This window comes from Capra hircus, chromosome 4 (assembly GCF_001704415.2).
Source record: "Capra hircus breed San Clemente chromosome 4, ASM170441v1, whole genome shotgun sequence".
Classification (NCBI taxonomy): domain Eukaryota; kingdom Metazoa; phylum Chordata; class Mammalia; order Artiodactyla; family Bovidae; genus Capra; species Capra hircus.
Window position 1 is genome coordinate 72,027,166 of NC_030811.1, and position 16,296 is coordinate 72,043,461.

The 16,296-nt window shown below is 40.1% G+C and overlaps 1 protein-coding gene across 1 annotated transcript in view; it reads right to left on the reverse strand.

The window, feature by feature from the left end:
* Positions 1–16,296, reverse strand: part of PRKAR2B (protein kinase cAMP-dependent type II regulatory subunit beta) — a 110,134-nt gene that overhangs the window by 7,827 nt on the left and 86,011 nt on the right. Inside the window, exons 5-7 of the mRNA XM_018047230.1 lie at positions 9,045–9,151; positions 5,744–5,897; positions 740–841 (exon numbers count right to left, since the gene is read on the reverse strand). Of these exons, the coding sequence (XP_017902719.1) occupies positions 740–841; positions 5,744–5,897; positions 9,045–9,151 (363 nt within the window). The remainder of the gene's footprint in view (positions 1–739; positions 842–5,743; positions 5,898–9,044; positions 9,152–16,296) is intronic.

Genomic DNA, 16,296 nt, shown 5'->3' on the forward strand with positions numbered 1-16,296 from the left:
GCTGCCCGATATGCATTCTGAAATGAGGCCCAAGTGTCTACCAGGGGAATACTGACAAGCCAACACAGGGACGTGACAGCAGGTAGGTCTGTCAACCTCAAGGATTCTGGCCAAGAGGCTGGAAGGATGGTATTGCTATCACTCAGGTGGGGAAGAGAAGGAAGGATGTTTGGCACATGTCCGTTTGAGATATCTTTTAGATATCCCAGAGGAAATGCTAAATATGCAGTCAGATAAACAAGCCTGGCTTCCAGGGTGGGGCCTTGCACAGTGATGTCAATTTTAAGAGGCATCGACATAATAGCCATTGAAAGCCAGGGGACTTGACAAGTAAGCACGGGAATAAGTGCAGCCTGCAAAAAAGAAAGAGACACCTTGGGATGCCAATTTTAAGAGGAAAGGAATAAGGAAGGAGAGGCCAGTGAGGACATTCTGTATTTAGATAGCCTCTTCCTGTAAAGGCTACTGCCTACATTTATGTGATTAGTTTAAGTCTGCTTTTAGAAAGAGACCTCATATAAATCTGCTGTAGCTGCTCTCAGGAGGCTATTATGTGTAAATAACAAAATAGATAGTTACAGGCAGTGAAAGAAATACTAAGCTATTAAAACAATGTAATCTTTTTAAGTGAAAATATGGATAGATTATTATTCAAAGAAACCTTCTACAAAGCTAAGCATTCCTAACAAAACAGAAGCTTTTAAAGAAAAGTAAAATAAAAGCAGAAACATATACTTACTTCCAAAGATTTAAGGAATGGCAGTGACTCGATAAAGCTTTCATACATTTTTCTCTTTTTGGCATTATTTTTTACAATTATCCTCCTGAAGGTTACCCTGTCCTAAAGGCAGAATATCAAATATGAAGACAATTAAAAGGTAGACTTTATGAGGAAAGAAAGTTTGAAGAGATAGTTTCATTTATTCCCTGTAAGAAACAATAATTGAAGATTTTCAAAATAAAAGATTAATATTATTATACTTCTAATACAACTCATTTCAGATTTTTATTTCCTTAAGCATTAACATAGAACCATATAAAATGTTATTTTCATGCTTTTGAAGGAAAGCAACAGTTTACTTTTAATTAAGAACAGAGATCTGACCAACATGTAACTAGTGGGCTAACCCACCAGGTGGCGCTGTTGCACTATTAAAGAAATACCAGCTTCTTGTTTTTTATTTTTCTCCTCAGCTTTTTGAGATACAATTGACTTGTAATATTGTTTAAAGGTATACAACATGTTGATTTGATATACTTATATATTGTAAAATTATTACCACAGTAGAATTACTTAGTACCACAAATAATTGTCATTTCTTTTTTTGTGGTGACATTTAAGATTTATTCTCTTGGCAGCTTTCAAATATATATTGACAGTATTGTTAACTATAATCAGGTACACTGGATCTTCAGAACATATTTCTTTTATAATTACGCCCCCCAGCCCCTGGCGACCAACATTCTACTCAGTTTTTATGAGTCCAAACTAGCACTGAGTTCTTCTGTTATAGATAACAGCCCTCGAGTGTTAAAATTCAGTGGGAAGTGGCGAGCTTTTTTTTAAATTTAAATTTATTTTAATTAGAGGCTAATTACTTTACAATATTGTATTGGTTTTGCTATACATCAACATGAATCCACCACGTGTGTACACGTGTTCCCAATCCTGAACCCCAATCCCACTTCCCTCCCCATACCTAGATGTCCATCAGCAGATGAATGGATAAGAAAGCTGTGGTACATATACACAATGGAGTATTACTCAGCCATTAAGAAGAATACATTTGAATCAGCTCTAATGAGGTGGATGAAACTGGAGCCGATTATACAGAGTGAAGTAAGCTTTTTTTCTTTTTGAGGTATAACTGGCATACATCATACTAGTTTCAGGCGCAGGACATGATGATTCAGTATTTGTATCTGTTGTGAAATGATCACTACAATAAGTAGTTAACATCTGTCACCATAAATAGTCACAGAATTGTTTTTCTTGTGATGCGAACTTTAAACATCTACTCTCATAGCAACTTTCAACTATACAATACAGTAGTATTAACTGTAGACACCATACTGTACGTTACGTCCCTAGGATGTATTTTTAACTGGAAGTTTGTACCTTTTGACCCCCTTCACCCATGACCAGCCTTTTATTTAAAAAACAAAACAGAAAATCTGGGTGTGCATCCCTTTTAGTAAAGTGTTGTTATATGTATGTTTCAGTTATACACAAAAGCTCACACACATATGCACTGGTTTGACATTTCCTCATGTTTCTTGTGGGCTGCAGTTAAAAAAAAAATACATGGAAACCAGTAGTATTAGAAAATGTTTTTAAATCATGCAATTACAATGTAAAGAGAGCTTGACAAATTACTGACTCTAGGATTTTATGTCACATCCACATATCAGTTTTCTTTTTTAAAACTGCACAGAGAAACTACAACTTTCGTGAGTAGACTTTGATTCCAGTGTTTATCATGTTCATTGCCCTCAAATGTTCCTAGGTTTATACTACTTAACCTCAAGGTTCCAACACTGAATTGAGGAACGAGGGAAAACTTTGTAGGTAATGGCTCAAAAAATGGTCTTCCTACAAATTTTACATTTTAAAAATTCCTACAAAACATTATATGAGCTCTCAGAATTATGTTAGTTTGGCATACACTGATCAACAACTATACTCTTTTAATACAAAATAAAATTAACAGGGATATGTTCTTTAATTAATAGATTACTAGGACAAATATTAAGGAATTTAAATGAACCGACAGGATAGAGAAAAATGCCAGTGTGGATGTAAGTATCTAGGAAATTAAACATCCTGTTCTCTAATTTAGTCTACTACAATTTTATAAGGGCTGTAATTTGGACTTGCACTCAATCATTTTTTAAAAAAGAAAAAATTTTCAAGATAACAAATAAAATTATTGAAATAATTTGCAAGCCTGGCTCTGCATTGGAATCAGTTGTGTTTTTTTCAAAAAGGTTTCTAAGATCCCAGATTTTAATGATTGAAAATCTCTGCAAATAGCACTCTATAATAATCTTCATTTCATGAAAGCTCCCCAAGTGACTCTGATATATAAACAGGTCTGGGAAGCAGCTCCAACACCATTTTATGAACAAGGTTTATTACAAAACAGAGAAGCCAAGAAATGGGTTAGCAATTTAGAAATTAACCACAGCAACAAGCTATGTGTCTCAAGAAAAATCTTCTACTAGTGGCCCGCCTCTTCACACTAACTGCGACATATCAATAAAATCCAGAAAGTCCCATTTCAAATGTTTTCACCCCAGTCATTTCAGTCATCACCTCTCTAAATCACCAGCATGGTCATGTAGATCAGCTAATCCCCCAAGGCTAACAGTGACCTAGACTTATTTACAAAGTTGGACTCTACAAAGGACTTTTCTCTTGAGATTTGCTTATCTTTGCACCTGCACTTACATGGCAGAGTTCCAACCTGTTGGTCTCAAAAGCAAAATTCCTTTTCTATTTGACTGTGTCTGAAAGGGGGCTAGTTAGGCCAGCTGCTAAGAAAGCAGATTTGAAGTATTAATTATGTTAATGACTATAATTTTAAAAAAACACCCACTTCACTTATACACATACCCTAAGGTGATCATCACAAACTGCTCACTTCTACAGAGCTTAAAACGGGTGTGTGCTTAAGTCAGTTAGTCGTGTCTGACTCTTTGCAACCCCATGGACTGTAGCCCACCAGGCTCGTCTGTCCGTGGAGATTCTCCAGACAAGAATACTGGAGTGAGTTGCCATGCCTTCCTCCAAGATATCTTCAAACAGGTACAGATTAGTAAAAAAAAAAAAAAAAAAAAAACCTCTGAAAAATCCTTCACCTTTCCTGAGAACATAAGTATCACATATACCTGGAAATTGCTGGACCTCTGTCCCTAGTTTAAGGTTCCTTCCAGGGCTGAGAACTATCAGTACTCAAAAGGCCAACCGGCTAAGTATGGGGCCTTGTTCCAAGGATGTGCATGAGGAGGCCTCCTTATCCTGTGACAATCTGACCCTGCCTGGCAACCCCACCAAGATGATTACATTTTATTTTATTTTTTATTTATTTATTTTTTAAGATGATTACATTTTAAATGGTACCTTCTTTAAGGAAACAGATCACAACCCACCCTTGTGACAGTAGGCAAACACTTCCTAAGGGCCAAGTCTACTCGGGTTTTGAGTGTTTATTTTGCCGGCTTTAGGTATTCCAATCTCTGATTATCCTTAAGACACTTCAGAGGACAAGCTCCCTTCCACCTGAAACAATTCCAGTTTTGCTTGCACCACTTAAAAAGTGACGCATGACATTTTTAAGAAGTCAACAGTAGCTGCCTGGGTCTCAGAAGAAGAAATGCACAACAGGTCTTGTTTCTCTGATCAAGAGAGATTTTTATTGGCTGAATTCACCGCGGAATCAAAGGCTGAGTGGTGACTGAACCACCCCGTAACTTCTGTGAGGCTACAGTTCTTGAAAAGGAGGTTTTAACAAACTTCCTGTTACTTCAACCTTGCTTCCTTCCACAAAAGGATTTGAGAGAAATAACCAAATAAACTCATGTCAGAACCATAGGGTGGGATGTTATCAACAATTTTAAAAGAAAACATAAGTAGTATCAACAGTCCCTTTAATCAGGCTACTTAAAGTGTGTTCTGGGCCCCAGCAGCCCCTGGTGCCTCCTGGGAGTGTACGAGAAATGCAGAATCACAGACCTCATGCCAGACCCCGTAAGTCAGATTCTGCTTTTTAACTAGATTTCCAGGTGATCCCTAAGCACCAGCTTAACCAGAGTCCAGAATCAGCTTTACTCGGATCTGCTACTTGGTCTCCTAAGATCATTTATGAAAAGAATGTCCCTCCTTTCCCTCACTCAATTCTTTAAACCAAATTTTAAGCCTTATAGAAAAGGCATCAAGAAATTTATTTTTCTTTTTGGATGGATTTTTTAAAAACTGGAGTATAATTGCTTTATAATGTTGTGTTAATTTCTGTTGTACAACAACGTGAATCAGCTATAACTATACATATATTCCCTCCCTTCTGAGCCTCCCTCAAGAAGTTTACTTTAAAAGCCCAGGTCTGAGAGTTCCAACCCTGAGAGTTGAATAAGTTTGTCTGTAATGGAGCCTAGGTAAGAGAATTTCTTTTTTAACACCTCTAAGTAACTCTGACGTGCATCCACGTGAGAAACACAGACACTGAGTATTTTTTCTCTACACAGTTGCTTGCCAATGCAGGGTTGTTACCAATCAATTTATACGACACAGAGTCTCAGTTTACAGTGGTTATCTCAAGCAGGCATGAGACTCATGCGATGGGCTTGCTCCAATACAGATTGTGGAGTCCCATAGCCAGTGTCTGAGTCAGCAGGCCTGAATCAGTAAGTGGGGCCTCAACGGGCATTTCCAGCAAGTTCCCAGTTGATAGAGATGCTACAAGGCAGGGGACCCTGCTTCGAACCACAGATATTATACCTACCACAGAAACCTACCAGAAAAAACAGCACTGAAGCCTCTGCTTATTTGTGTGACTGGCTGGTTTTTAAGAATGGTAAAAGAGGAGCATTTAGGAGCACCTGTTGGTTGCTTAATAAATTCTCTGATGACCGATGGTGATCCCCAAACCATCTACCTATTAAAACTAAAATACTGCAGCTACCTGGCTGCTGGCATAATGATTTTTCACAAATGACATTCAGGTCAAATAAATACTTCACTCACCAAACCCCACAGAGCACCAGGAGAGGTAGCAGTGATTGTAGCTGCTCTGGGTGTGTTATACATTAAGGCCAGTTCGCCAAAACTCCCACGATTGTCATAGTTGCCAACACACCGTCCAACACCATCGCATTTCACGTAAATATCAAATGTTCCTCTGGTGGATGCATGAAAAAGAAGACGTAAAAGTAATTCAAATCAAGTCTCATCACAACAAAACATGAGCCTTTGGCAATAAAATCTCATTTTTTTTTTTTAAAAATTACTTATTGCTTGGTCTTCTTGCTCAGACATCATAACACATTGACTTGATTAAAATTTTAAATGTCTAGAAGGATGAACAGTGGGAAGTTCCCTTTTGCCCTGGTACAGCCATTCAGTTTTCTCCAAAAAAGCCACTGCTCCCAGCTGCTACATCCTTGCAGAGGTCTTTACACCTGGGAGCAGCGGAAGCTGGATGTATGCACTGGAAGCCTTCCAAAGGTGCTGGAAATAACAGGAGCCGTCCCTGAGACTGAGGGCACATTCCCTAGGGTGACAGCTGGGGATGGGCTCTTACTTTCCTTTCCTCTCTGATGACAAACAGTAATAAAAGGGCATCAATATATGACAAAGACACCGCCTATTCCAGACCAGCAGGAGGAAGAGACCAGTAATGGGACTAGGGTAAAGTCTGTACATGGGCCTGCTGGGGCAAATGAGGGTAAACAACACACATGTAAGACAGAAAAATAAGGGATGAAAATATAACTGACTGCAGCCAAAGAGAACAGGCAAAGAAAACCATCTGAAGGCATGCATGTGAATCTGCTGACCTCAATGAGCTCTGAGTTTAAGCATCATGGAGGCTAGTGATGTTCACTATGTAACTGAAAAGCTTTTGTTTCCAAAACGAACATGCATTACTTCTGAGATCAGATAGCTCTAACAGTCTGGTCAGCCATTACTGTACAGTACCTACAGGGTCCTTTATGATCTAAAGGGTGGGGGCCAGCAAGCTGGGGCCCAAGACTGGTTGCCTGCTGCTGTAAATCAAGCTTCACTGGAAAGACAAACACGCTGGCTGTTTCTGCACTCTGCAGCTGACCTGCGCCACGAGAGCAGACATGGGTAGTTGCAACACAGACCTTATGGCCTGCAAAGCCTGCAAAATTTATTCTGTGGCACTTTATATCTCCTGGCCCTATATGTTAGACCGACCGCCCATCTAAAGGTGGTAGAAATTCAGACTAAATATCCAATCCCGGTCTTCTAGATTTTTTGTGCTTATCTCTTAATTGGGTTCCTTTTTCTAGCAAATAAAATGCTGTTTGCATGTCACTGCACTCCTGATCCTTTATTTCTATTAACTTCATTCTCTCTGTGGAAGACTGTCTTTTCATGTACTGTATCTGTTCGGGGAACATGGCTTCACGGCTTGCTGAAACACCTGTGAGGTCAGACAGGAGAAAATTCTTTGGCCTTATTCTATTGGCTAAAGTCTGGCAAAGACAAAACAGGGAGTGCTGTTACGGTCAGGAAAGGATTACAGATGGTAAAGATACAACAAAAGCAAACACATGAGGTACTGGACAAAAGATATTCATGAATTAAGAATTACCGGTTTTTAATATAATTCATGACTAGAATGGCTGTTTCAGGGATTCCTTCTAGAATTTGTCTCATGGACAGTTATTTTTCAAGTACAGATTAATTTTTCTATTTATACATTTGCACTAAAACTGTTTTCTACATTTTTCTACTTTGAGTAGGATAAAATATACAACAAATGTGCTGATGAGAAGTGCAGTGAGCTACCAGTCCTGTTAAAATCACAGCAGTCTAAAAATCGGCTAAAACACTACATGCCGCTTTTCCTGCAGATTTCTCCCCCTGAGAACATGAGGCCCCGGGCAGTGCAGAGTCACAGAAAGACACACACAGTCGCCAAGAGACCTGGGTGCTGGGTCGGCCCGCACTGACTTGCGTGACCTTCCAGACTCTCATCACTTGTGTGCATGAGAATTTTCATCTGTCAAAAGGGTGATGAGGAACTTAAGGGAAGGCACTATGGACTAATGTAAGGAGGTTTTACAGTCAAAATACCAACTAAACCAAAGTGATTCCTGTACGGTATTTGGGGTTCTCATATACTCCTACTATTCAATACAATAAACAGTGAATTTCTGAGGTGTTTCATTGATGAAAGCTGCTAAGAATCGTGACTTCAATTTACACGTGAGACCATTCTTAAATCATGGAGTCCCCCTCCAGCCCTGGCTAGTGCAGCCCCTACAGGTCACCAAGGTCTAAGGGATGAGGGGCTGAAGGATTCACAGAGCATGCGGTGCTGATGCATGAAAGGTACCTCCCACAGCCCAGAGCGGGGAACAGAGCCGACACAGACAGCTGAGGGGACTTCCTGTGAGGCCTCTGAGTAGAACACAGCTGGGCCCAGAGAAGCCAGTGTAACCCAGCAAGTCAAGACTGGGAGATGATCCATGTTCTACACAAACGGGAGACGCTAAGGATTCCAAACATCTCATAAACGCTTCCTCACTGCTTAAAAGAAGTGGAGAAATGAAGGCTCAGCTCAGGCTGCTCTCCTTTAACATTTTAGGGTTGTTACCCAAGTTTTGCTTAAAACCTACTACTCTTTGATGAAGTGAAACACAACTTCAGTTTTCTGAAATTGTATTTTCAATATAAATACAAACCTTCTCCCTTAAATAATTTATCTGCAGAGTTTTTAACAGGCGAATAAAATAATGCATAAACAATTTCTGGAAGGACACACAAATTACTCACTCTGCTGATGAGATGATGCTAAAGCAGTAGGAAGAGAGACTAACTTTTCACCTTAGGTCCCTCTGAATTTGAATTTTTTAAACCATGAGCATGCTTCACTTCATTAAGCAATAATAAAGGAAACTTTTTAGAAAACATAATAACAGATTGAGTTATATGGATTCAATATCCCAGATGCTGTATCACACTGCTGTTTTCATGTTAACAAGAGTATCCAATTCTGTGACAGGTGTAACTAGCCCTCAAGTAAACTTAACAGATGAGGAGGCTCCCAGTAAATGACTGAGATTTATTGATTCACCAAAAGTCAACAGTCATCTATACATTATACCTCTTTCCTTGATCTAGCACAGTTTCATCATACAAGTTCACAGCAGGTTTATAGGCCCAGTTACATAGGAATAAGGGCAGACAGGCAATAGCAATTATTGTATGTTAATCCGTCAGTCTTTATAACACATTAAGATTTTCACAAAAGGTTCATTACATTTCAGGAGCAAAGTTACACAAAACTTACCTATCAATTACATAAAAGTTGTCGCCATCATCACCTTGATCAATTACATGTTCCCCTTCTTTAACCAATTTTTCAAACATGGCATCTAATACTTGAGACATCTGCTCCTATTTTTCAAAAATAAAAGACATAGTCTTGTTTATAGACCATGTTTTCTTAAAGAACCACAATTAGCTCTATATTTTTGTGAACAAGCTCAAAGAAATGGAAATATCATGACTGCCATTGAGTCTTGTAAAAAAACATATAGAACAGTCTCCTTCTCATCACATACAAACCAGATGATTATATATTTACTCTCATATTCACTACCTGAATAAAAGTAATTATAACTGGTCTATTTCAGAATCTTTGCAACTCTCACCACTTTAATACAAAAGGAAACTAACCATTGAATCATCATATACCTTGTGAAATATAACCTTAGCAACTAAAATTAACAGGTTAATAAAGAACTATTGCAAATGCCTTTTAAAGATATCTAAACCTTAAAAAACCTTTCCTATTTTAATCATCACTGTAATTTATAAATATTTAGCCAATTTAAACCCTGACGCCAATCCTTCTTGGTTTAGCACCGAAAACAATACAGAACTAAAAAAAAAAAAGAAAACTAAAAGTAAAACCAAAAATGATTGTAGCAAACATTCCATCCATGTCCTTTATCACTAAGGTTCTCTTCAGGAAGCAACCATGTACCTCCCTAGGACAGATGTATTAAAACTGAATCCAGAGACATCAAACCTATCAGTCAACAACTATCTTGAAACTTTGTTCTTCTAAAGTGTGCTTGACAAGGGTTAAGAATCAACCCTGGACAGTGAGAATAAACTAGAAGGCCAAAGAAATCCTTCTTCAGAACAAGTCCTGGGACAATTCACAGGTCTTTGAACTTAGAACAAATGGGTATGGAGGAACAGTGTGGTGATAGTAACAGGAAACTCAGAAGCCATAGGAAGGGTTTACGTCACTCTCTATGGATATAAAAAGGCAGCAACTCCAACCGCCCAGGCCAAAACCAATTATTACTATAAGCAAATTAAGGATCTGAAGATAGAGGGCAGGGGAGATGCAAGTGGAAAACACAGGTTGAAGAAACAAAATATTCTGGATCAAAAGCACAAACAGACTACGTGTGACTCTCTTCTTCTTGAGACCCCATTAATATTTCACAGGGACCATGAAGGTACCACTCCACCCAGAGGAGAACAGGAAGAGGAAAAGTGGAGGAGAGATTTCTAGAGCAAAGAGAAGTTACATGAGGGCAGAGACAGAGTGCCGCCCAGAGATGGGCAGGGGCCCTGCAGCGTGGAGAGGCCGGCCACCTGTCAGAGCACCGGAAGCTCCAGACTGGGAGACACCTGGCCTGGTCAGAATGGGACTGAGGCACTGCTGAAAACAGAGGGACTGACTGGAAGTCCTCCACGATCAGCTGATACTCTCCACATGTCTGCATCCTGAACACAGAACACTAGCAACCAAGTGTTAATCCCAACTCTTCCTAGACAAGAGATGAGAGTCAGGTTCTTAGGAGAAACTAAGTAAATAAGACAGAACTAGAAGAGTTACTGTGAAGACTGGTGCCCTGGAACAAGGACCTTCAGCTGCTTGGATGAGGGGTTCCTCCACGTGAACAGCTGGCTCCTTGCCACCCAACCAGCACGACACTGATGGTCAGGCCTGCCCCACTTACTCAGGGGTCCTCGTCAGCTTTGCACAGCCCCTCTGGGAGCCTACAAGACTAAGATAAACAGCAGTAAAACACCAGTGAGCTAGAAAACTCAAGAACAGTGATGAGCCTTCAGAAAGTTTTACTCTATACACCCAGAGATGTTCAAGATGATGTCATAATCATGAGATGAAAAAAACAGGATGATTAGAAAAAGTACAAGAGAAAAATAGATAAGCTCAAAACTGAAAACATCATTACCAAATTTTTTTTCCTTTCAACTATTTTAATTTTTAGATCAGTTTTAGGTTCACAGCAAAATGGAGCAAAAAAGCATAAAGAACTGTCCTAAACCCGCTGCCTCCCCATGCCTCTCCTCTATTAACATGACCCAGAAGAGGGTACGCTTATTACAAGTGATAAACGTACAATGACATCAATATCACTCAGAGTCCACAGCTGACATCTGGGTTCAGTCTTGGTGCTATACACTCAGTGGTTTAAACAAAGGTACCCACAAAGGTAAAAACGTACCCACCACTACAGAATCTTCTGTAAGTAAATAAAGAACTAAGAAGGTAAAATAAAAAACTTCAAAGAAAGTCGACAGATGATAAGAGGAACAAAGTGATATCACAGACAACAAATGTAAGAAAATAATTTGGAAACTAAGGAATGAATTTTCCAGTACCAAAGGATGTAAGTTTTCAGACTGAAAGGGCTCACTCACAGGCCAGCACCTCCACACTCACACGACAGTGTAGCTTCAGGAAACCAAAGATACAGAACTGACTGCAGGGCTTCCAGTAAAAGAGGAAGGAACCCTTAAAAATATAAAACAATGTTCAGTTTCTCGCAGTTCAGTTCAGTCGCTCAGTCGTGTCTGACTCTTTGCGACCCCATGAATTGCAGCACACAAGTCCTCCCTGTCCATCACCAACTCCCAGAGTTCACTCAAACTCATGTCCATCGAGTCAGTGATGCCATCTAGCCATCTCATCCTCTGTCTTCCCCTTCTCCTCCTGCCCCCAATCCCTCCCAGCATCAGGGTCTTTCCCGATGAGTTAACTCTTTGCATGAGGTGGCCAAAGTATTGGAGTTTCAGCCTCAGTATCAATCCTTCCAATGAACACCCAGGGCTGATCTCCTTTAGAATGTACCGGTTGGATCTCCTTGCAGTCCAAGGGACTCTCAAGAGTCTTCTCCAACACCACAGTTCAAAAGCATCAATTCTTCGGCGCTCAGCTTTCTTCACAGTCCAACTTTCACATCCATACATGACGACTGGAAAAACCATAGTCTTGACTAGACAGATCTTTGTTGGCAAAGTAATGTCTCTGCTTTTGAATGTGCTGTCTAAGTTGGTCATAATGTTCCTTCCATGGAGTGTCTTTTAATTTCATGGCTGCAATCACCATCTGCAGTGATTTTGGAGCCCAGAAAAATTAAGTCTAACACTGTTTCCACTGTTTCACCATCTATTTCCCATGAAGGGATGGGACCAGATGCCATGATCTTAGTTTTCTGAATGTTGAGCTTTAAGCCAACTTTTTCACTCTCCTCTTTCACTTTCATCAAGAGGCTTGTTAGTTTCTCTTCACTGTGCCATAAGGGTGGTATCATCTGCAAATCTGAGGTTACTGATATTTCTCCTGGCAATCTTGATTCCAGCTTATGCTTCCTCCAGCCCAGCGTTTCTCATGATGTTCTGCATATAAGTTAAATAAGCAGGGTGACAATATATAGCCTTGACATATTCCTTTGCCTATTTGGAACCAGTCTGTTGTTCCATGTCCAGTTCTAACTGTTGCTTCCTGACCTACATACAGGTTTCTCAAGAGGCAGGTCAGGTGGTCTGGTATTCCCATGTCTTTCAGAATTTTCCACAGTTTATTGTGATCCACACAGTCAAAGGCTTTGGCATAGTCAATAAAGCAGAAATAGATGTTTTTCTGGAACTCTCTTGCTTTTTCCATGATCCAGTGGATGTTGGCAATTTGATCTCTGGTTCCTCTGTCTTTTCTAAAACCAGCTTGAACATCTGGAAGTTCACGGTTCACATATTGCTGAAGCCTGGCTTGGAGAATTTTGAGCATTACTTTACTAGAGTGTGAGATGAGTGCAATTGTGCGGTAGTTTGAGCATTCTTTGGCATTGCCTTTCTTTGGGACTGGAATGCAAACTGGCCTTTTCCAGTCCTGTGGCCACTGCTGAGTTTTCCACATTTGCTGGCATATTGAGTGCAGCACTTTCACAGCATCATCTTTCAGGATTTGAAATAGCTCAACTGGAATTCCATCACCTCCACTAGCTTAGTTTGTAGTGATGCTTTCACAGGCCCACTTGATTTCACATTCCAGGATGTCTGACTCTAGATGAGTGATCACACCATCGTGATTATCTGGGTCATGAAGATCTTTTTTGTACAGTTCTTCTGTGTATTCTTGCCACCTCTTCTTAATATCTTCTGCTCCTGTTAGGTCCATACCATTTCTGTCCTTTATCGAGCCCATCTTTGCATGAAATGTCCCCTTGGTATGTCTAACTTTCTTGAAGAGATGTCCAGTCTTTCCCATTCTGTCGTTTTCCTCTATTTCTTTGCATTGATCGCTGAAGAAGGCTTTCTTATCTCTCCTTGCTATTCTTTGGAACTCTGCATTCAGATGCTTATATCTTTCCTTTTCTCCTTTGCTTTTCACTTCTCTCTTTTCACAGCTACTCGTAAGGCCTCCCCAGACAGCCATTTCGCTTTTTTGCATTTCTGTTCCATGGGGATGGTCTTGATGCCTGTCTCCTGTACAATGTCAGGAACCTCCGTCCATAGTTCATCAGGCACTCTATCAGATCTAGTCCCTTAAATCTATTTCTCACTTCCACTGTATAATCATAAGGGATTTGATTTAGGTCATACCTGAATGGTCTAGTGGTTTTCCCTCCTTTCTTCAATTTAAGTCTGAATTTGGCAATAAGGAGTTCATGATCTGAGCCACAGTCAGCTCCCGGTCTTGTTTTTGCTGAGTGTATGGCGCTTCTCCATCTTTGGCTGCAAAGAATATAATCAGTCTGATTTCAGCGTTGACCATCTGGTGATGTCCATGTGTAGAGTCTTCTCTTGTGTTGTTGGAAGAGGGTGTTTGCTAGGACCAGTGCGTTCTCTTGGCAAAACCCTATTAGCCTTTGCCCTGCTTCACTCCATATTTCAAGGCCTGATTTGCCTGTTCCTTTAGGTGTTTCTTGACTTCCTACTTTTGCATTCCAGTCCCCTATAATGAAAAGGACATCTTTTTTGGGTGTTAGTTCTAGAAGGTCTTGTAGGTCTTCATAGAACCGTTCATCTCCACTCAGAGGAATGCAAATTAAAACGGAAAGGAGATACTCTTTTTATTCGACTGTTGGATATGGTGCTGGCAGGAGGAGTCCTCCTGAAGATGGTTGATGGAACAGGCCTCCAAGGGAGTGCTGGCCACAGTCAATAACATTTTGAAGGTGTTCCCTGTCACCTCATCATTCCTTGTCTAGGATGTTATTCTATGCCCATTTTTGAAATGACATGTGCACAGGCATTTTTTCATTGCAAAATGTGCATTGTAACAGCAAATAATTGAAAAAGCAAGTTTATCAGCAAGGCTCTCTGTAAGTAAGTTTCGTATATCCATACATCAGAAAGCAATGCAGCTAGTAAGAAAAGAACATGAGGCTTTTAAGATCCCTGTCTTTTACTGGAGTTGCTGGCAAGCATGAGAACACTCAACGAATGGCAACCGGAAGTCTGAAACCCTGCGCTAGGAGGAGCTCCAATGAACGCACCTGCTGTCTGCTGTCACACTGATGATGTGCATGATTGCAGAGGCCAGAACTGGTATGGCTGGGTAGACATTTCTGGAGATTTGGGAACAATGTGAAGACCTGCCTAAGGAGGAGAGCTGTCTAGCGGTGATGGAGCAAAGACATGAGTTCCCTGCTCCTGTCAAGGCAGGCTCCCCACCTTATACATGCTGTCAAAAGGGCTCAGCGTTTTTCAAATTGTTTACTGGAACCCAGGACTTTGTAGAGGCGCTTCAAGGATCAATTCTGTAAACAGCTCTTTTTTTTTAACCATTTTAAAAATATTGAAACATAGCTGATTTACAGTGTGGTGTTTGTTTCAGGTGTACAGCAAAGTGATTCAGGTATACATATATATTTCAGATTTTTTTCCCTCATAGGTTATTACCAGATATTGAATATAGGTCCTGTCCTATATAGTAGATCCTTACTGATTATCTGTTATATAGAATAGTGTGTACATGTTAACTCCAAACTCATCCTTGAAGTGTATTCTAACCATTAAATATTAAAACTAAAGTAAATGAACACGTTCAGATGGCTATATACATAAATACAAAATTTTTTATAAAGTGAAATTTCATATAACATAAAATTTACCTCTTTAAAGTGAACATGTTAGTATCCATAAAGTTGTGCAACCACCATCTGTATCTAGTTCCCAAACATTTTCATCACCCCAAAAGGAAACCCTGTGTCCATTAAGCAGTCAGTTCCCATTTTTCTCTCCTACTAGGCCCTGGCAATTACCAGCCTGTTTTCTGTCTCTTTTAGATATTTCATATGATGGGGCTTTCTTTGTGGCTCAGACAGCAAAGAATTTGCCTGAAATGCAGGAGACCCAGGTTTGATCCTTGGGTTGGGAAGATCCCCTGGAGAAGGGAATGGCTACCCACCCCGGTGTTCTTGCCTGGAGAATCCCCTAGACAGAGGAGCCTGGCGGGCTACAGTACACAGGGTCACAAAGAGTCAGACATACACTGGAATCACACAATATGTGACTTTTAGTGCTTGGCTTACCTTAGTCATTCTAAGGTTTTTGAAGTTCAGCTATGTTATAGCATATATTCTTGTTGTTTAATCACTAAGTTGTATCTGACTCTTTACAACACCATGGATTAGTAGCCCTACCAGGCTCCTCTGTCCATGGGATTTCCCAGGCAGGAAAACAGGAGTGGGTTGCCATTTCCTTCTCCAGGGGATCTTCTTGACCAGGGATCGAACTCGCATCTTCTTGTTGGCAAATGGTTCCTTACCACTGAGCCACCAGGGAAGCTTCATTCCTTTTCATGGATGAATAATATTCCACTTTGTATAGAAAGTGGAGTGTGGTAAAACTACATATATGTATATACATTATATGTAAACTTTGCTCTATGTATATACATGCGCACACACACACACCACAAATTACTTTTCCATTCATCTTCAATGGGCACTCGGGTTACTTCCACCTTTTGACAATTGTGAACAGTGTGACTAGGAACGATCATATACAACTATTTGCTGGAACACCTTTTTCAGTTCTTCTGGATTTAAACCTAGGAGTGAAACTGCTGAGTCATATGGTAATTCTGTGTTTAATCTGAAAAGCCATCCACCTATTTTCCACAGTGCCTGAACTATTTTACTTTACCACCAGCAATGTACTAGGTTCTGATTTCTCCACATTGTCACCAACACCTGTTATTTTCCTTTTTTAAAAACTGATACCATCCTAGTGGGGGTGAAGTGCTATTTCATTGTGGTTCTGACCTG